Source organism: Leuciscus leuciscus (genome assembly GCF_965113295.1).
Source record: "Leuciscus leuciscus genome assembly, chromosome: 9".
Taxonomy (NCBI): Eukaryota; Metazoa; Chordata; class Actinopteri; order Cypriniformes; family Leuciscidae; genus Leuciscus; species Leuciscus leuciscus.
Window position 1 is genome coordinate 7,332,718 of NC_138733.1, and position 21,249 is coordinate 7,353,966.

At 37.8% G+C, this 21,249-nt stretch overlaps 3 protein-coding genes across 4 annotated transcripts in view; all 3 read left to right on the forward strand.

The window, feature by feature from the left end:
- Positions 1-1,233: 1,233 nt before the first annotated feature.
- LOC309506268 (uncharacterized protein) lies at positions 1,234-10,641 on the forward strand. Its single transcript, XM_082180032.1, has 9 exons — positions 1,234-1,575; positions 7,474-7,575; positions 7,682-8,347; positions 8,433-8,619; positions 9,248-9,314; positions 9,394-9,448; positions 9,543-9,777; positions 9,880-10,029; positions 10,164-10,641. The coding sequence occupies exons 1-9, from the start codon at positions 1,249-1,251 to the stop codon at positions 10,418-10,420; spliced, it is 2,046 nt and encodes a 681-aa protein (XP_082036158.1). The 5' UTR covers positions 1,234-1,248; the 3' UTR covers positions 10,421-10,641.
- Positions 10,642-15,219: 4,578 nt separating this feature from the next.
- LOC309506366 (uncharacterized protein) lies at positions 15,220-19,469 on the forward strand. The gene is made up of 2 exons (XM_082180255.1): positions 15,220-17,427; positions 17,738-19,469. Exons 1-2 carry the CDS (start codon positions 17,343-17,345, stop codon positions 18,577-18,579), a joined length of 927 nt encoding a protein of 308 aa, XP_082036381.1. The 5' UTR covers positions 15,220-17,342; the 3' UTR covers positions 18,580-19,469.
- A 1,258-nt stretch (positions 19,470-20,727) lies between these two features.
- The window catches only part of LOC309506314 (uncharacterized protein), a 101,609-nt gene continuing 101,087 nt past the window's right edge, over positions 20,728-21,249 (forward strand). The window contains exon 1 of one of the 2 annotated variants that reach the window (XM_082180128.1): positions 20,728-20,866. The gene's annotated coding sequence lies outside the window, so the exon portion shown is untranslated. The remainder of the gene's footprint in view (positions 20,867-21,249) is intronic. The other variant, XM_082180135.1, reaches the window with a different exon arrangement.

Genomic DNA, 21,249 nt, shown 5'->3' on the forward strand with positions numbered 1-21,249 from the left:
GGAGTGAACTGTCAAAATCTACGCCAACTGGATTTTGTTCATCTGGATTTGCCTCTGTCATCGCAGCCTCCTTTGAATATGGCCCTAGTTAACACTAGGGGTTTTATAGTGAGAGGGGTTTAATAATTATCGGCCTGGCTGTCTCTAAGCTATAATTTTTATCAAAACTTTTAGAAAAAGTTGTGCTTTCTCAATTGAACTAGTTTTAAATGCAGCCAAGTTATTAGAACCTTTTCAATCTGGTTTTACTGCCAATTATAGCCTTGCTAAAAGTGCTCAATGACATTTTACTTACAGTTGATGCTGATAAAAATGCTGTATTGATCCTACTTGATCTTACAGCTGCCTTTGATACTGTAGACCATAATATTCTTATTAGCCATTTAGAGCATTTATTCGGTATCAAGGGTACAGTCTTACGGTGGTTTAGTTCTTATCTTAAAAGACAAGTCTTTTTCTGTGGAGATAGGCAAGTTCTCTTCATCCTCTGCTCCTATTATTAGTGGAGTACCTCAGGGCTCTGTTCTGGGTCCGCTTCTTTTTAACTTATATATGTGTCCACTGGGGGATATTATTAAGAAGCACAATGTTTTATTCCATTTTTATGCCGATGATACACAGCTGTATCTGCCGTTGCCGTTGAGGTCAGGACTCTGTGATGCTTTTTGGTGATATAAGGCTTGGATGCAGCTGCTCGGCCATGGAAACCCATTCCATGAAGCTCTACAAACTGTTCTTGAGCTAATCTGAAGGCCACACAAAGTTTGGAGGTCTGTAGCTATTGTCTCTGCAGAAAGTTGGCTACTTTTGCACACTGTACACTACAGCATGCGCTGTACACTTCGTGGTTTTTACGAAGTCGTCCCCTTGGAATTATAAGGTTCTATCTGCGTTCTGAGCAGTTTTGAGATATTGAGCTTTAAAGTTTTTGCATTCCATTTAAAGGGATACTTCACCTCTGGACAGATGAATGTGTATTTAAAATGGGTCAGGTATGTAGTAGAAATGTGAAATTATTTTTGAATTTGGAGCTTCCTAGACTGAGAAAAGGCAGAAAATGTATTTTTGACTCATGTGGATGAAAGACAACAACTCCCAGAATGCACTTGCTTTGCTACCCTTACGAGGCCACTCCCAAGCCACGCCTACCGGTTACAAGCGGCAGTATTCGAAGAACTGATACAACTAGGCTTGCTTTGATACATCGTGACTCTATAAATTGTGAGTTAGTTGATCCATTCCTTCGAAATGGTGCTAAATTGCGTTGTACCGGGATGTACAACCAAAACCAGGAAAGGACAAAAAGTAAGTTTCCATCATTTGCAGATAAAAAATTTGGAGCGATGTAAACAGTGGCTGCGGGCTATCAACCACCCGAAGTTTGGAGAGGACACCGATATGGAAAACCTGAAAACCCGTAGGATTTGCAGTCTCCATTTCAAGCAGGAAGACTACAAACCGAATGTCATTGGAATGAAGAGAACCATTCTGAAGGACACCGCAATTCCATCTATATTCATCTTCCCAGATGACGAACAGCCAGGGCCATCTGGTACTAAACGTATTCGCCTAGAGGTAAGACTCTCACTAATACTCGACTCTTTTTCTGATCACTCAGTAGCCTATATATATATATATATATATATAGTGTTGTAGTTGTTAGCAGTAAAACAGCTAAGTTAGCAAAGTAACGTTAGATAGACAATTACATATACGTTGACTGTTATCGAAGTAAAGCCACTGTTCTGTAAAACCGAGTTAGCCTATTTGTCGATTTATGCTAACGTTACCACACAAGCCTGTTGCTGTATTGGTTGAGATGACTGCAGAGACAGATACATTTGCGAGATGAACCCCTGATGTAGACTTAGGTAAAGTTGGTTTTATATTCGATATTCGCACATTCGCGGACTTCCGCGTTCAATAACTCGTGAACTAAACGTTGTTGCTACAGAAAACACCTATCACATATAACTACAGATAAAACAACAGAAGCTACAACATAATTTTCCTCGAAACGATCTTTCCTTCGCACTGGACAAAATACATTATCTCTATGCGCAGGCTGCTAAGAAGGGACCATCTGCAAAGTGCAAACCCGAAGGAAAGCTTGTTATGAGGAAGATTTAAATATTAAAACAATGTTATTTGTGTAGTAACAATATTCAGCTCACGAGATATTGAACGCGGAACCATGGAACCAACTTTACCCAAGTTGCAGGCTTGATCATGTAGGACCTCAGTGCCACATACGTGGACAGCACCATGAACATAGTCAAGTAAAAAAAAAAAATATTGCCAACCAGGGTAAAAATAGTTTCAGGTTTGATATTTGCTGCGTATTCACCTAGACTGCTTTAGTGTACTTTTGTGTAGGCTACTGTACATACAGTACGCAAATATGTTTTATGTAAAAGTTACAGTAATTCACCAAAGGGATTTCTTTCATGTTCCAAAGGTAGTGCTTTCCTATTGACCAGACTGACTTACTAGTTACTACAGGTGAAATTTTGACAATACCTCCTTTACTGTACGTACAATAAACAAATAAGTTTAAGAAAAAATTACTGTAATTCACCTAAAGTATTTTTTCATGTTCCAAAGGGTGTAGTGCTTTCCTAGTGAGCACACTGACTTACTACAGGTGAAATTTTGACAATACCTCCCTTACTGTAAGTATAGTACAAACATTATTATTTAAAAAAATACTGTAATTTCTCCTTTTTTCATGTTCCAATGGTTATAGTATGTTCCTAGTGATCACTCAATTAACTTTGATAAATGTATTAGGTAAAAGTATGTATTAGAACTGCTGTTCCTTGTACAACACAATTCTTTCATTGATTAAAAAAATGCAGATATTTTAGGTTAATCATATTTTCAACGCTATAAATAAGCAATACCCTTATTGTAATGATTCAAGTTAAGTTTTTGTTATGAAGTCCTGAAGAAGTGGATTCTGGAACACACTGCTGCTTCAATGTATATCTAATGAGTGATTATAATCAAGGTATTAATCAATAGTTTTCCTTCTATATATCAAATGAGTTGAATGACTTCTCTAGGCTTATGAGATTTTACTTTGTTATAGAAATTATCAGTGTGATTATCGAAAATGTTATTTCATGTATCCTTTAAATGTCTGTATTTGATATCTGAGGTGTAACGCAAGGGTCTGGCCCATGCCAGGAATGCAGTAACAGTGCTTGCTCATTTAGCCTGGCTTCCAGAGATGAAATGATGAAGATGACTTCTTTAACAGGTGTCACTACATCCATCTGCTTTTCTAGGCTACCCTGATAGCAATGGTCTCAGGAGTCATTGAAACCTATAGCTGAGAGACCATTTCTTAGTTAAAGTCTTTACTTTACAGTTAGATTTAAAGTATCCTCTCCTTGAGAGAAAGAACATGTTATCTTAATGTTTTGAGAAGACTCTCCTCCTCACCAAATCCAATCTTGAAGAAACTGTGTCTGTGTGTGTTAGTATTATTGGTTACAGGTTAAGGAACAAGTGGAAATATAGCTGCAAGCAGTGATACGGGGCCAAGCCCCTGAAGCAGCAGCAAGAGCAGGAATAGTAAAAACAGCAGAAATTGAAGAAAAAAGAGCTGGTTTAGAAGTATAGGTGAAAATGAAGTCAAAATGAACAGAAGTTCAGATGAGAATGAACATAGAATGAACAAGACATACATTAATCCAAGAGGAAGAAAGATTAGTACAACGTTGAATAATAAAGGAATCGACATGACACAACATTACACACAATTTTTTAAAATCATGCCACGTGGGGCTCGAACCCATTATCTCGGGGTCAGATACCTGTCACTCATATCATTGTGCCACTGGGAACTTGTGTTTTTGGCAAGATGAAGAAGGTCCAATAGTTCAAGTGAGAAGCAATTCAAAATGAATAATTTTTGTATAAATTTGCTGCATGTTGTATTTATCGAGTTCGTTCACATATAGGCACCATGTCTGGAACAGAAGCAACTTTTCCACCACTTAAGGCCACAATACCTCTTGCGATCTTGGAATGTGCCACACAGCATTCAAACCCACAACCGGAATGGTTCATGGTTCATGCTAACCAATTAGCATGCTAAGCTAACTACCATAAGGCAACAAATACAGGTCAAATTTGGAGAAAAATATCGGGAACGGTAGCAAAAATCAAAAATCTGTTCAGTCACTTCTGTGTGGCTCGGCCCAAAGATCAACTGAGACAATTTTCAGAAAAATGTAACAAAATTTGAATGAGGAGTAGCACAAAAAAATTAACACTGTACTTTTCAAAATTGCCACTAATGTAATGGGCAGAGTCTTATTGTAAGATATTGATTGTGATTACCATAATGAGTGGAATCAGATGTACTAAGTTTCATTTTACATCTATTTACATTCACATATACATCAAAGGGTTCAAAAGCTATAACCCTTTTAATGTTGCATTTTTGAACTGGTGGTGGCACTATAGAGTTGGTCCTACAGACTCAAAAATTGGTCCAATTACTATTCATTACAATCACTACAAGTGTGGAAGGTCACGACGTGCCTAAATTCAGGGTCCGAATGTCAGAACAACTTAAACCAAGAGAGGATCAACAACAGCAACATTTTGAAGAGGTGAAATTGAAATATTACTCTAACCACGAGGAATTAATTACAACTTTTATGTATAATCCCAGTGGTATTCCATGAACAATTAGAAAGATAATAGAAATAAAACAGTGCACTGTACAGTATCTTGAATGCCTCCATGATCTTGCTGTTCATTATCTGTCAGATTTGCTGCACCAATGCGTACAGGTTCAGTCACTACTGTTAATAATAATGTAGCCCCTATTAATGTACTACAACCTTAAAAAAAATAAAAAATAAAAATAAAAATGTAAGTATTATATCAGTATGTAAAACAGTGTTATTAGGTATTGTCAAAATTTCACCTGTAGAAAGTCAGTCTGGTCACTAGGAAAGCACTACAGCCTTTGGAACATGACAAAATACTTTAGGTGAATTACAGTAATTTTTTCATAAACTTATTTGATAATTGTACGTACAGTAAGGGAGTTATAGTCAAAATTTCACCTGTAGTAAGTCAGTCTGGTCATTAGGAAAGTACTACAACCTTTGGGAAATATATGAAAAAACACTATAGGTGATTTACAGTTTATTTCATAAACATATGTAATAAACATATGTAATAATATGCTCATTACATAAACATATTTGATAATTGTACAGTAAAGGAGGTATTGTCAAAACTTCACCTGTAGAAAGTCAGTCTGGTCATTAGGAAAGCACTACCGCCTTTGGAACATGACAAAATACTTTAGGTGAATTACAGTAATTTTTTCATAAACTTATTTGATAATTGTACGTACAGTAAGGGAGTTATAGTCAAAATTTCACCTGTAGTAGTAAGTCAGTCTGGTCATTAGGAAAGTACTACAACCTTTGGGATATATATAAAAAAACACTATAGGTGATTTACAGTTTATTTCATAAACATATGTAATAAACATATGTAATAATATGCTCATTACATAAACATATTTGATAATTGTACAGTAAGGGAGGTATTGTCAAAATTTCACCTGTAGTAAGTCAGTCTGGTCACTAGGAAAGCACTACAGCCTTTGGAACATGACAAAATACTTTAGGTGAATTACAGTAATTTTTTCATAAACTTATTTGATAATTGTACGTACAGTAAGGGAGTTATAGTCAAAATTTCACCTGTAGTAAGTCAGTCTGGTCATTAGGAAAGTACTACAACCTTTGGGAAATATATGAAAAAACACTATAGGTGATTTACAGTTTATTTCATAAACATATGTAATAAACATATGTAATAATATGCTCATTACATAAACATATTTGATAATTGTACAGTAAAGGAGGTATTGTCAAAACTTCACCTGTAGAAAGTCAGTCTGGTCATTAGGAAAGCACTACCGCCTTTGGAACATGACAAAATACTTTAGGTGAATTACAGTAATTTTTTCATAAACTTATTTGATAATTGTACGTACAGTAAGGGAGTTATAGTCAAAATTTCACCTGTAGTAGTAAGTCAGTCTGGTCATTAGGAAAGTACTACAACCTTTGGGATATATATAAAAAAACACTATAGGTGATTTACAGTTTATTTCATAAACATATGTAATAAACATATGTAATAATATGCTCATTACATAAACATATTTGATAATTGTACAGTAAGGGAGGTATTGTCAAAATTTCACCTGTAGTAAGTCAGTCTGGTCATTAGGAAAGCACTATAGCCTTTGGTATATATAAAAAAAAACACTATAGGTGATTTACAGTTTATTTCATAAACATATGTAATAAACATATGTAATAATATGCTCAGTACATAAACATGTTTGATAATTGTACAGTAAGGGAGGTATTGTCAAAATTTCACCTGTAGTAAGTCAGTCTGGTCACTAGGAAAGCACTACTCCCTTTGGAACACGAAAAAATACTTAGGGTGAATTACAGTAATTAAAAAAAAAAACATATTTGTCAACTGTACGTACAGTAAGGGACTTTTTGTCAAAATTTCACCTGTAGTAAGTCAGTCTGGTCCATAGGAAAACACTACAGCCTTTGGAACACGAAAAAATACTTAGGGTGAATTACAGTAATTTAAAAAAAACATATTTGTCAACTGTACGTACAGTAAAGGAGTTTTAGTCAAAATTTCACCTGTAGTAAGTCAGTGTGGTCACTAGGAACATGCTACAACCTTCGGATAGTAAAAAATCCCTTTGGTGAATTAATGTAATTTTATTCTAAAAATATTTATGTACATTATGTACAGTGAGGCAGTTTTCCTAAATACAATCATTATAATGCACTTTTTATTGTTGCTAAAGTACAATCAATAGCATTAGAACACATAATGTGAGAGAGATTTGCTGGTACATCTGTACTTTGCAAAAATGTAGTTGTCTGTTTGCACACAATGGAAAAAAAATATAACTTTTTAGACGGTCCCTATCTTCTTTACCACACACATTGAATGTTCAACTGAATTTGTATGCCATTAAAACAATATTTGCCCATTTTGATCGATTGTGGAGAGTGTTGTAGTTCACCATCTTTGTCCTAAAGATCATGTAAATGCTTTTATTTAGCAAAAAATGTGCTTTATTGCGCTTGTTATTGAGACAGTTTTTAAGCAAAAAAGTGCAAATGTGCGAATATAAAACCAACTTTACCTAAGTCTGATGTAGTGCAGTCAAGAACAAAATAATGTTAATTACTGTAATCTTAAAAATATAATTGACACCCACTTTTGGTAAAATCTTTGATCTATGTCCATGAGTAACCTCAAACGCGATTATGTTAGAGGTAGGCCTATTGCCTTCTTATTTGGGCAACGAAAAAACCCGCATTGTTTTCACTTCAGAATAACTTCAGTTCATTGAAATGTTATGTAACGTTATTGAACTTGTCATTTCAGACTCCAATCGCATCTGCTGCGTTAGTGTCGTCGGAAGATGAAGAAGAAACCCTGATGACCTCAACACCGGTCAAAATTTCTGCCTCTGTCCAAGAACAATTTGTAAGTTTCTCAAGAACCAACATACTTCACACCACATTCTTTTTTAAATGAATTCTAAAGCAACTGTATGATTTTTTTAAAAATTTTATTCTTGTTTGTTTTAAAGTCACCGTTGCTAAGTACACCTGGGGGCCTCAATACCACCATCAGCAGCATTGAAGCTGTAGGTGAAGATGATCAAAGCTATCAGCCCGAGTCAACCATTACCCTCACATCAACATCATCATCAGATGACGAAGGTGAAAAGGACTGGCATGAAAAGAAGCTAATTGTCAATGAGTCCAGCCTTATGTCACTCTTCAAATTTTGCCAGATGTGCGGGAAACCAATTTCGTCAAAGACTATTGTTGACGTTGGTGCACAGAATAAGGTGGATTGGATATGTCTTGGGGGCCATGCTGGGACCTGGAAATCTTCATGTGACGTTAGGGGAATGCCAGAGGTGAACCTCCATGCAGCATCAGCTGTTCTGTTCAGAGGGGGCACATACACAGAACTCTCAGACTGGTGCACGACCATGGGTGTCCAAATGATGGGACAGACTACATTTTACAACATCCAGAAGGTATACTTGCACCCTGCAATCGAGGAAGTGTATAGTGAAAAAAGAACAGAACTCTTGGCAAGAGTGTATTTAGAACAGGAGGATGGAAAGAGGCTACACTTGACGGGTGATGGCCGATGTGACATGCCAGGTTTCAGTGCAAAATACTGCCACTACACATTTATGTTGGATGACACAAAGGAGATACTCCACACAGAACTGGTGCAGGTAAAATGAATATAAATAGCAGCAAATTTATAATAATGGAAAATTACAGTGTGAAATTATGGTTATGATTCGAACTTGACTTTAGGTTACTGAGGCCACCAGCTCTGTTACCATGGAACCACTAGCTTTCAAAAGGGGCATGACTGAGCTGATGGACCAGGGCCTTGACGTGGAGGTGATGGCCACAGATCGCTCCACATCTATTCAAAAAATAATGAGGGAACAATTTCCTAATGTCCAACATCAGTTTGACATCTGGCACACAGCAAAAGGTATGTATTTGTTTAGTCCCCCCTGTACACACACAAACCTCCACACTTCTCCATCCCTACCCCCACTGACACATCATGGTCTCACAGTCTTCACCCCCCTCACAGAGTTTTGCACCCATGATGCACTCAGCCAGTGTATTAGTGTAAATTGTTCATTCAAGAAAACCATGAACAATTCAAACTTCTACACTAGCACAGTGCAGGAAGTCTGCAAAGCTCTGTAAGGGGCAAAGTGTGAGAGACTAAAGCCCAATTTATACTTCTGCGTCAAACTCATGCCGTAGCTATGTCGTAGGCTGTGTGTAGCGCGCGTACCCTTCGGCGTACCCTGACGTGCACCTCTCCAAAAATGTAACAACGCGTCAACTCTACGCGGACGCAAGCGCTGTGATTGGTCTGCTAGGACCGCTCCCTCTGGTTTCACATGCTCCCTCTGCAAGTGTAATTGCGCATCAAAGCGGACAACGACGCAGAAGTATAAATGAAAACCAACGCGTTGCCTACAGCGTAGAGGCTCCGGCGTAGGTCCGACGCAGAAGTATAAATCAGCCTGAGTGAATTTGGGTCAATACAAATTAAAAAGAAAAATGTTGGTGTTTGTCAAAACTTGTGCTGCATTTTCTCACAGGTTTCCGAAAGAAGATGCAGAATAAGGGGAAGAAAAAGGCCAAAGAAATCATCCATGCATGGACCAGGTCAGTGTTGGTTTGTAATCTAGCAGACTTTACATTGGTTTGTAAAGTTCAAAATGACTAATTGTATTTTCTTTTATAGGTCTGTCGTAAACCATATGTGGTTTGCCTGTGCAACAAGTAAGGGGGACGTCGAGGTAAGACAGTTGATTCTAATTAGAATTTTTTTTGGGAAGAAAACATAATAATTCTACACTTATTGAGAATAATCTTTTTTTTTTTTTCATACAGGCATTGAAATGCCGGTGGAAGTCCATTACACACCATGTGTGTAATGAGCATGAGTGGACAGATAAAAACGGAGAACAGCATCGGTGTGACCATGCTCCTCTAACAGCCCAGGAGCAAAAGAAGCGCATGTGGATGAAAAAAGATTCTATGGCGTTTCAAGACTTCAAGACATTGCTGGTCCTTGACAAAAGGCTTCTGAGAGACATGGAAAAGATGGCCCTGTTCAAACATACAGGTGAGTAGTTGCCCTTGCACAATTGATTATCTTTCAAAATCCTAATGATGATGTTATAATTTGTTGTATCCATTCTCCCTTTCTCTTTTTAATTGCACACAGGCCCACTTGAAGTCTTTCACAGTGCACTTCTAAAATACCTCCCCAAACGCCAGGCATTCTCATTCCAGGGAATGAAGGAGCGATGTCACCTTGCCATCCTGGAGCACAATGAGAATATTGTCAAGAGGAAGCAGGACACAACCAAGACAGGTATGTTATTATGTGTTGTCTGAGTAGTATAATATCCAAAATTAGAATGTTTACAGCTAAGGGAACGATCAGACAGGACAAAGTCAAATCTTAGTTCAGATTCTATATTTAATTCTCTTTTATATAATTTACAGGACAAGCACGGTTTAACCAAGTCTTCTGCAAGAGATCCAAACAGAGGGTCTTGAAGAAAATCTTCATACCACACACCACCCAGTTTATAGACGCACTCATCAAGAGGGTCATGGATAAAAGACGCAACCCAAACATTCAGTTTACCATGCCAACCTCCTCACTTTCCCTGCCACAGCCTGCGCTGCCACCCAACATTGCACCCGTGCCTAAACCATCAAAGGAGGCTGCCACAACTACTTTCCAAAGCCGCTTCTAAGACCGACACTGATAGCACCTTATCATAGCACTCATGGCACCTACCTCAAATTCACTCTGCTACTCTTCCCTGAGTTTTCTTACTGTGTCAAATCAGAATCTGCCACCGCTGATTATATTTTGCCTGCTTTGTTTGTATATTGTGCAGGATAATTTTTTGTTTTGTATCTCCTTATTTTAACATGACCTTTGACTATGGTGGCAGAATAATTTTTGTGTGTGAATATTAATAAAAAACAACAACATTTCTTCATCTTACCCTATACTCTTGTGTACACTAAAGTTCTACATTATAGACTTGTGGAGGGAGGCTGAATGGTTACTGTCACTGATTTTGCTGCAATTACTTACTCTACGCAAACTACCTAGATTATTTCCCTTCTTGGAACTTATTTTGGGTTAAAAAACTTTTGACTTTCACATTAAAAAGTTGATGTAAGGCAGGACCATGTCAAAAGAGTAGCTTAGTAGCTCTGCATATGAAGTGTTTTCCTCCAATTGAAATCACTATTTCTCTAAGCTGATACATTCTCAAGGCTAACACATACTCTAATGTAGCAACACTAAAGGTTTATAACAAGAACCACAACAAATGTGAGTTATAACTTTTATTTAAAAAAAAATATATATATTAACACGTTTACACTCAAAGCTCTTCCAGAGCTTCAGCAGTTTCCTTATATCCACAGTATTGGCCGTCAGGAGCTGGATATCTCCGTCTGATATCCTGAACAACACAGGTAGGCAAAACAAGACGATAGCCTTTCCCCAGTCTCTCGCCTTTCCCCAGTCTCTCGCCTTGCAGGACCCATTCCATAAAGTGACGGTAGGCTGTTAGGCGATATTGTCTAAAAAAACAGTAAGCACAACGTTAGCAATGCAAACTATATGCACCTACAGTATGCAAGCATAGATGTAAATATAACAACAATAGCTCAGCTGACTATGTGGGAAGAACGTTGTGATAATGCCGGGTGTCCAAACTCTGTACCTGACGTCTTAGTAATAAAAAGAAAAACAAACAAAATACTCACTTTACACTAAGCCGTCCGTTGGTCCCGGCGGGCTTTGGCTGGCATTTCCAATTTATCTTCGGGATCCTGAAAAAGGTTTCCAGGGGCCTGTTTCAATAAAGAGGTTCAACCAACTCTGAGTTAAAACTTGAACTCTGAGTTGACTTACCCTGAGATGGGAAACTCTGAGTTTTTGGTTTCAGAACAGCTGAAATGAGTTAGTTCAATCAACTCTGAGTTGACTGACTCTGAGTTAAGCGCGTGCACCACAACTATAAAAAGCCATTATCAATGGATCACAGATATTATGAGTCACCATGGCAACAGCGCCAGACAAAAAGAGGTCTGCATATTTCTTCACATTTTAATTACTGTTATACAGTGTTGGGTGTAATTAATTACTAAGTAATCTAAATACTGTAATTTAATTAAAGGGATTACTCTTAATTCTTCTGTAATTTAAAGTTAAATCTGATGTAATTGTATTAGACTATAGAACAATTCTGTATAGGCTATTTAACATACATTTTTAAGTTATATTTTTAATGTAACCTTCTCCCTCTACACACTTTGGTCAATTCAAGAATAATTCATGCAATTGTATATTGTTTATTTGAAAGCATTAAAAGTGCTGTTTCTTGTCTCTCCTTGTATTGTTCAAGTGTTTAAGGTTGACATGGGATTTAGTAATTAGTAATAAGTAGACCAATAATTTCTAAAGATAGTCATTATTACATTAATCTAATTACAATGTTGAAGATGTCATTTGTAGTTAGTAATACAAGTAACTTGCCCAACTGTTATAATATCAGAGGTGAAACTGGAAGAACAGTATGTTATTCAACCTAATTTTAATTTTCATGTAGGGGCAATCCTGCAGGTATTAAAAGAACATGGCAGCAGCTGAAAATTAAATATAAAAACATAATTCAGTCAAGTAAGGCTTGAGCATAGTATGGGTGTAGGCTACCTGGCTTTACAAACATGTGACATATTAAATAACTAAAGCATCCAGTGTCTAGCAGTGCAGCAGCATTTACAGCTGAGGGAATACCTGGAGGGACTTCAGAGCCAGTCACTCCCAAAGATCCTTCATAAAATGTAAGAGGTTTACATATGTGTTATATTTTATATAGGCTATTTTTTATATTTCCATTTATTTTACTTTGGGTTAGGATTTTTGTTGGTCCCAATAGATTCTGATGGTAATATCTGTCTTTTGGAGCCTCCTGTCCCAACAGACAGGAGGCTCCAAAGGGACTTTTCCTGTTTAAATAAAGGTTATATATATACAGAACCACAGGCAGTTGTAAGTCGCCTACTCAATACACCAGAAATTATGACAAATAGTGTTATAAAGTGTACTCAACCAAATGCTCATCACATGGGGATAAAGAGCTACAGAGTCTTTCTGCTGCTACAGAGGTAATGTTAATATTATGTGTCTACACATTCACATTTTTTCACGTGGAGTAGCCTATAGAATCTACATTTACGCATTTGGCAGACGCTTTTATCCAAAGCGACTTACATTGCATTATCCTATACATTTATACATAGGTATGTGCAATCCCCTGGGATCAAACCCACAACCTTGCGTTGTTAACGCAATGCTCTTACCACTGAGCTACAGGAAAGCTACTTTTCAATCTAAGTCTAAATCTAAGTCTAAATCTAAGTTTAAATCTAAGTATAAACGGGTATTCTTATCTCTCCCCGCGCCCCCAGAGTGTGGAAGAACAGCAGGAGGACGGTCCATCCACTTCTGGTGCACAGATGAACAGTTCAGTGATTTCCAGTAAATGCCACAGTTTAATTCTGTTGAATTTGTTTAGAACTACATTATGTAACTCTAATCTACTACTGTGTTTTCAGTTGCCAGTTAAGGAGTTATATAGACTTCATCTTATTTAAAAAAAAAAAAAAGCAATATTTTATTTATTAATAAAAGATTAATTTTATTAATAAAAATGTACTGAAAGAATGAATGAGGTGTTTAAACACCACTTCCTCTTTAAAAAGGGGAGGAGACCGAAAGAAACTCTGGGTTTACTGAAGAAAACCTGCTCCTGACCAGGTTAGGTTCACAGAGTAAGTTACCATGGTAACTGACTCTGAGTATAAGTTACCTCTCTTTCTGAAACAGGCTTGACTTACTCTGCTTTCTCAGGTTTAACATACCTCCCATTCTGAAACAGAAAACTCAGAGTTTCCCTCATTTCAGGGTTAACATACTCAGAGTTTTCACTTAACCTCCTTTCTGAAACAGGCCCCTGGACCCCCCTGTCCATGTGTGGTTCAAAACTAGGGTGCTCAGTTACACATGCTAGCGGTGCCATTTCATCAGCGGATTCAGCGATCTCGTCCAGGAGAAAATGGCATCGCTGAAATTCGCGACAGCAATAGGACTCTGTATCTGTTTACATAGGCGCACAGCGAGAGCACTGACACCACCAGTCCGCCCCAGCTCGAGTCTGCCCGGGCTCTTCCTCCTGACCGCCAAGCAGGTCTTGCTCCTCTGCTGCAGCAGCTGCTCCGACCACCTCTTGTTCCTCCATCATCCGCAACTGTTCATCGCTGTATTGCGGCTCGTACAGGTACCCGCGAACATCCGATTCTCGCAACAGATCGTCGAAATCCTCTTCTGCCATTTCAACTCCAAAACTACCTTCCGCCATTGTGATTAGACTACTATACAAACTTTCTCGATCTCCACAGAGCAAAGAGCCTGTTAGCTTAGCTTCTACAGAAAGATCCCACCCCATATGGGCGTGGTGAAAACATGCGGAACTAGCTCTTAATACTGGCTGTAGTTTTAAGCCTCTGGCCAAAAAATCATCCGATGACGCAATATGACGATTTTTGCGTCATCGGAGGATTTTTTCCAGACTAAAAATACATAAATCTCTCGTCTCAGGGGGATATGAGGGGGGGGGGAAGCACGGTAATTCGAAAATACTACTGGTGAGGCTTTCAGCCTGTTGACAACAATAAAATGTGCTTAATGTGCCACTTTACAGAAGATCTCAGACATCACCATAATGAATGTCATAATGAACAGTCCCTCCAGAAAAACGCGATTATGCGATCGCATGATTCAATGCATAATCAGCCAAAGTCTGCATATTTATGCGGGGGACGCATTTTTTCAAATACGCCGCACTTTTGCCGCATAAATTGCAGATTTCCGCGCGCAAAATATGCGGGCTTGCATGATTTCATAATCCCCGCATTTTCGTTGCAAAAAGTCACATTTATCTTAGCAGAAAGTTGAAAAATGTTGCGTTTACTTCACACAAGCGCAGCCATTTCCCCTGTTGCCATGGGAACGTTGTGAAGTGATGTAATTACACGATGAATGAAGCCATGTGTTTATTAAGGTCTGAAATAAAACAAGATGAGAACTTAAATATTCCCAGCACTTTATGTGATGTAGTATGCTTGCTTATCATAGGAAGTAATAAGAAATGACTCTTTACATTAAAGTAGTAGCCTAGTTAATAGGGTGTTGGGGGAATCACTTTTTTTCTCTTTTTCATCAAACTGCAGTTTTTGCAAGTTCCCGCAATTTTTGCAAGTTTCCGCAATTTCATCGCATAAAATTGCATAAATATCCTGCATATTCCATCGCATTTTTTTAAGAAAACGTGCCGCATAATCAAGGATTTTTGCCCGCAACAATCACAAAAAAACTCCGCGTTTTTCTGGAGGGACTGAATGAACATGCGGCCCCTTTAAGAAACATGATGACATCGTGCACTGCGCCTGCGCAGAAGAGAGAAGCGAAAGAGACGAGCTGAAACTTTCACCAGTTGAGGCTGAATACTGTTAACGATGTGGAATATTTTCTCCGGATGCCATATATTTCCAGTCTGCAGGTGAGAGATGTTACTAGATTACAGAGTTTAACATTAACCAGCTCCAGAGTACAAGCCCTCATATCGTGAATAAGGTTTGTCTGCACTGGAATCACACGAGCGAGTTCATACTGGAGAGAAGCCGCACTAATGTGGAGAGAGTTTTAGACTTTCAAGCTAGTGAATCATAGAAAGAAGCGTTGTCCAAGTGTCGTAGTGAAGATGTGAAACTCAATGAGGTGAAAACAGGGAACTTTTAGAGACAAACCATTCGCACTGCATTAGTATTATCTGGGGATCTTGTGTGATTCAGAAATCGGCGAAATATGGTAGGTCATTTGCGGGGGAATTTTTACTCTACAAATTAAAGACATGGCCGATTAGCGCGGGATTAAGATCACAGACAACCTCCGCAATTATTACAAATGATTATCCTGTGCAAATAAGGGCTAAAGAGGTTTCTCAGCTGCTCATTTAAACATGATGACTCAGTTATTTCCCTCAGACTTTGGGAAAGTATTAAACAAGCCTTGTTTTAAATATAATATTAAACCACATTAAAATATCCTATATTTTTTAAAGTTCTTCAAACAAATGTTCACAATTTAAATGCAATGAAAGTAATTTAGTGTAAATTCAGTTGTTTCTTTTCTTCTCTTTTACGAATTTTTCTCCCACAATAATTCACCAATACATACTGGAAATATTAATTTCAGTGTGTTTTTGGCAATTAGAGTTGGATGTTGTATGCAATTGTTTTGATAGAGGGAAAAAAGATACATTTCTAGTTATTCTTCTTCATACATTCTTCTTTAAACAAAATAAGTATCCACTGTTCAGGAAGTTATACCCCAATTTGGGTTTCATACATTGATAATGGGAAAATTCAACAATTTGAACATTGGGACCTACCAATCTCTGTGTAAACCATAGACTGTAAAAAAAAAAGATTGACAACGTCCCTTCGCTCTTTTCCATTGGTGAGAACTGAAGCCGCCAGTGTCCTGATATGGCGCTGACGTCTTGGAACTTGAGTCTGCGCAGTAGCGATCTCGGGACCAGACCTGTGCAGTAGTGAGCAGGAAGTAAAGCCACGAAATCAACGCTCCGCCCTCACTCTCGCAGAATGCACTCTCCCTGAGTGCACTTTTTAAAAAATTGATTGCAGTATGACGAGAGGCTTGTTAAAATAAAGTAAATACAATCTCCTCAGTCCTCCGAAGATCCCGAAAAAATGTCCGTTGGTGCTTCAGTGACTACTTCGCTCAGAGAACCTGTCAATCACAGCTGTCAATCATGACGTTACACCACCGCATCACGTAACTAACTAAAAACCAACTTATTTTTGAAACAGACACTTGAACTTACATCAGCGTGATAAAAACGACAGCAAATGAAAGAAACCACATTTGTAAAAAAGATATTTGAAGTGTAATTTAATTGTTTAGTTGGTCTCACGTCCCGTTGTATAACACGGGGAGGCGGGGCTTATGACCTATACTAGGACCAGTCACCGGGGGGCGATCGAGACGTTTTGGCTTCACTTTTCAGGTCTTGTGCGGCACGCTTGGTGTAAACACAAAATAATGATTTGCCATCTTTCTAAAGTCATTTTTACCCCCCTCTACAAAATACTGGATAACTTAGTAAATATAAACCCATCACATTTATGTTTGGCTTTCTTCAGAAAAAATATTAACAATATAACAAATTTTAGCCGGGGAAGTTTCTAAAATTTGGTTGTTTTGACGCGGATGACCCTGTAGATCTGTTTTATATGATGATAATATACAGCCTTTGTCAAAACACGATTTATAACAGCAAATATATTCACTTAACTATCAAGTAATTAAATTAGTTAATTATAAATTCAATAACTTTCCAATTCCAGATCTGGTCCTGTGGGCGTCAGTATCACACAGTGATCACAATTCACACCTGCAGTGAAGCCCCTCCCACAACAATTCACCAATAAATACTGGGAATATTCCCATCATCCTACAAGAGAAGGACAAACTCCAGGAGTAGCAGCTGAAATCTGTGACTGTTAAAGATGGAGTTTATTAAAGAGGAGATTGAAGACATGAGTGATCCAGAACCATCCAGAATAAAACATGAAGATACTGAGGAACAAATAGGTTGGTGTCCATTCTTGATTCTTCATTGTTGACTGCTTTGGTGGCTGTGAAATATTAAGTAGTATATTGATGATAAATGATAGAGAAATTCATCAAAATTATCCTAATCTTGTATATAGCAGTGTGTCAAACACATTTTATTATTCAAATTAATGAGAATTATATAACAAACCTTCAACATCAAAGATCTGATACTGTATACTCACACAGACAGAAACCTATTCTCTTGTTTTCTGTTTGTGTTCAATTGAATTTTCCTTGAAATGATCCTCCTTAAACTGATTATAACTACTTGCTGTGTTCATTCTAGATCAGATGGAAGTAACAGAGCTAAAAGAAGAACTGAATGAAGTAAAGAAACACGGTGACTTCAAAACTCAAGGAACAAAAGCCAAAAAGTTGCACTCCTGCTCACAGTGTGGAAAGAGTTTCAGTCAAAAAGGAAACCTTAACAAACACATGAGAATTCACACTGGAGAGAAACCGTATCCATGCACTCGGTGTGGAAAAAGTTTCAGACAAAAAGGATACCTTAACAAACACATGAGAATTCACACTGGAGAGAAACCGTATACATGCTCTCAGTGTGGAAAGAGTTTCAGTCAAAAAGGAGACCTTAACAAACACATGAGAATTCACACTGGAGAGAAGCCGTATACATGCTCTCAGTGTGGAAAGAGGTCCACATATTTATCTGATCTCAGAAATCATCTGCGTGTTCACTCTGGAGAGAAACCATTTAACTGTGATCAGTGTGGTAAAGATTTTATTTCATCATCACGTCTAAAAGAACACCTGAAAGTTCATTCAGATGAGAGGCCTCATGTGTGTTCTCTCTGTGGAAAGAGTTTTTCATGGCTGAACAATTTTAAACGGCACCAGAAAACACATAATGAAGTGAGAGATCATGTGTGCTTTGACTGTGGGAAAAGCTTTACTACATTTGGTGATCTGAAAGAGCACCAAAGAATTCATACTGGAGAAAAACCTTACAAGTGCTCATATTGTGACAAGAGTTTCACTCAGTCTGGATCTCTGAAATCACACGAGCGAGTTCATACTGGAGAGAAGCCGTTCCACTGTACTCAGTGTGAGAAGAGCTTTAGACATTTATCAAGCCTTCATGGTCATATAAAAACCTGTTGCAAGTGATCAACATTCAGTTCTATATCAAATACATTTAGGTAAATTCCGCAAGATAAAATATTGAGATTGTCTATTTTTATTTTTTTGTTAAAATGAATGAAGACTAGATATATTTAAAGGAACACTCCACCGTTTACATTTAGATAGGTGGGCAAATGCATTTTTGTCTCAGTGCATGGATTGTTTTAGTTTGACAGGGTCGGCGCGAGCTTAGCTTAGCTTAATGAATGGAATATTTTGTTGCCAGCTAGCATGTCCTGAGTAAAAGTGATTAAAAAACAAAACAAATTACTTCTTGTGGCCTGCGAGTACACAACGAGTACAAATAGCGATGCAGATTAACACTAGGCAATTTCCTAGGCAGATGTTGACATGGGACTATATTAGGGGGAAGCACAGGCGAAGCACTGCTACTTGGGCGCAGAGATATCACGCAACACATGAAATCCAGTGAAATCCTCGGTAGCTGTGACACAACTGCGGGCACGCTCATCTTGATCTGACGTGAGGAGCCTGGTCATCGATGGCAGTAACTTGTAGGGATGCACGATATATATCGACCACATATCGATATCGGCCGATAAATGGTCATTTTTGATGTACCACCTGCCAGGCCTTCATGCTCCCAAAGGGAGTCAGACTGCCTTTTCTTCAATCCAGAAAACTACAACCTTACCATCACTGAACGGGAAACTCTTGGCACTCTCGGCACTTCAGTGCATGTTCAGATACAACTTCTTAAAAATGTATTATAAATGTTGAGCGTAACATTACCTAAGATTAATAAATGCTGTATAAATATTGTTCATTAATTGTTGGTTCATGTTAACTAATGCTAATAAAATGAAACCTTATTATAAAGTGTTACCATTTTTTAATAAAGAAAGTTGGCCATATGAGTGTCAATTTAATTTTAAAAGTTAAGGAATCTTACACTGGTTCAAACTATGTTTGATTAATGTTAAAGTGTTTTGGACTAATGATGAGTCTTTTGTTTATGTATACAGGCTATCAAAGTATACCAAAATTTGAATTTAGATTTATCAGCCAATATATCGGTTATCGGCTTTCAAATGTAAAGAATTATCGGCATCGGCCAAAATGTTCATATAGGTGCATCCCTAGTAACTTGTCCCGCTCGCCACAGCACAGACACTCTATTTCAGTCGGCATAGATTGGCATATTCCCCCGCATTCACACCACCAGTTCGTGCTGGCTCTCATCCTCACGTCCTCAGGCTGTTGAGCGATCGCAACCTCCTCCTGTCGGTCTATTAACCGCATTTCCAATCACATTTGCTCCTGTTTGTTTGTGGTCATGGGACTGCACAAAACAACTCTCTTTCAGGCTTTTAGTTCAAAAGAGTGAACATTTGGAAGAATATTAATAAATATGTATGTTTTTTATGTCACATTTCTTTATCGAGATTGATCATTTCTATACTGTCTCACTATACTGTTTGTTACCTGTTACACTGGGGCAGAAATTCAATTAAAAATAACAAATGCCCCCCACATTTAAGATATTGGGGTAAAACATTTTATTTTCCTGTGTTTTTATATTTATAAGACGAACAACTCAAGCATCATACAGTCAAGCAACATAAAATCTAGAGTGCTGTTTTCCCGAATATCAGCTTGATTGTAAATGTGACATAACGCAACTGCTCCGTAAACCAAGTTATTAATGTTTTTTTTTTTTCATTTTATTTTTTTTAGACAAAGTTTGTCAACAAAAAGATCGATTTTGTTGATGATTGACTAGTAGCAGCCATAGAAATAATAGCAAAGTGTTCAAAGTGTTATTTCTAATTAGTTAACCTTATTTTAAAAAGCCGGCAAATCGATTTCCAACTGTTAAAAGTATTTTAGAATGTGCAGAGAAACGGAAAGGCAGGGAATATTTAGTAAGTTAAAAATAAAATAAAGAAACTGGATTGGATTGGACTAGACTAGAGAATATAGTGTAAAGAGAATTTAGAAGAGTAGGGGGCAGTAATGCAACAAATTGGATGCAAGCTGCCTTAAAACCCCAAAGAAGAAGAAGAATAAGCCTTACTTTCCCTGACTATTGCCTTACTAAATGGACTAACCCTTTGAATACAATGGTATAACATGCGGCCCCTTTAAGAAACATGATGACATCGCGCACTGCGCCTGCGCCGAAGAGAGAAGCGAGAGAGACGAGCTGAAACTTTAACCAGTTGAGGCTGAATATGTCACTGTTAACGATCGTGAATGAAGGACAAATGTGGAATATTTTCTCCGGATGTCGTATATTTCCAGTCTGCAGGTGAGAGGTGTTCCAAGATTACAGAGTTTAACATTAACCAGCTCCAGAGTACAAGCCCTCATATCGTGAATAAGGTTTGTCTGCACTGGAATCACACGAGCGAGTTCATACTGGAGAGAAGCCGCACTAATGTGGAGAGAGTTTTAGACTTTAAAGCTCTGTAGTGAATCATAGAAAGAAGCGTTGTCCAAGTGTCACAGTGAGCAAAGTATATCCATTCATCCAGTGAGTTTGTTTTCAGGTACCTGATTGGTGTGACACCTTTGTGTTTGTATTGTCAAAGTAATGGCACCCTTTCTGTAGAGCTGTATTCTGGATTAATTGAGAATGAATGATGGTTGTTTTGTTTCAAATAAAAACTAATCGGAATAGAGTAGACAATT

What these genes read in the sequence shown, in the direction of transcription:
- LOC309506366 (XM_082180255.1), top strand. Translation starts at nt 17,343, where the DNA reads ATGGAGTTTATTAAAGAGGAGATTGAAGACATGAGTGATCCAGAACCA. An exon ending in AGATACTGAGGAACAAATAG is followed by an intron (nt 17,428 to 17,737) that starts GTTGGTGTCCAT and finishes TGTTCATTCTAG; the next exon opens with ATCAGATGGAAGTAACAGAG.
- LOC309506268 (XM_082180032.1), top strand. Translation starts at nt 1,249, where the DNA reads ATGGTGCTAAATTGCGTTGTACCGGGATGTACAACCAAAACCAGGAAA. An exon ending in CTAAACGTATTCGCCTAGAG is followed by an intron (nt 1,576 to 7,473) that starts GTAAGACTCTCA and finishes TTGTCATTTCAG; the next exon opens with ACTCCAATCGCATCTGCTGC. An exon ending in CATCTGGCACACAGCAAAAG is followed by an intron (nt 8,620 to 9,247) that starts GTATGTATTTGT and finishes ATTTTCTCACAG; the next exon opens with GTTTCCGAAAGAAGATGCAG.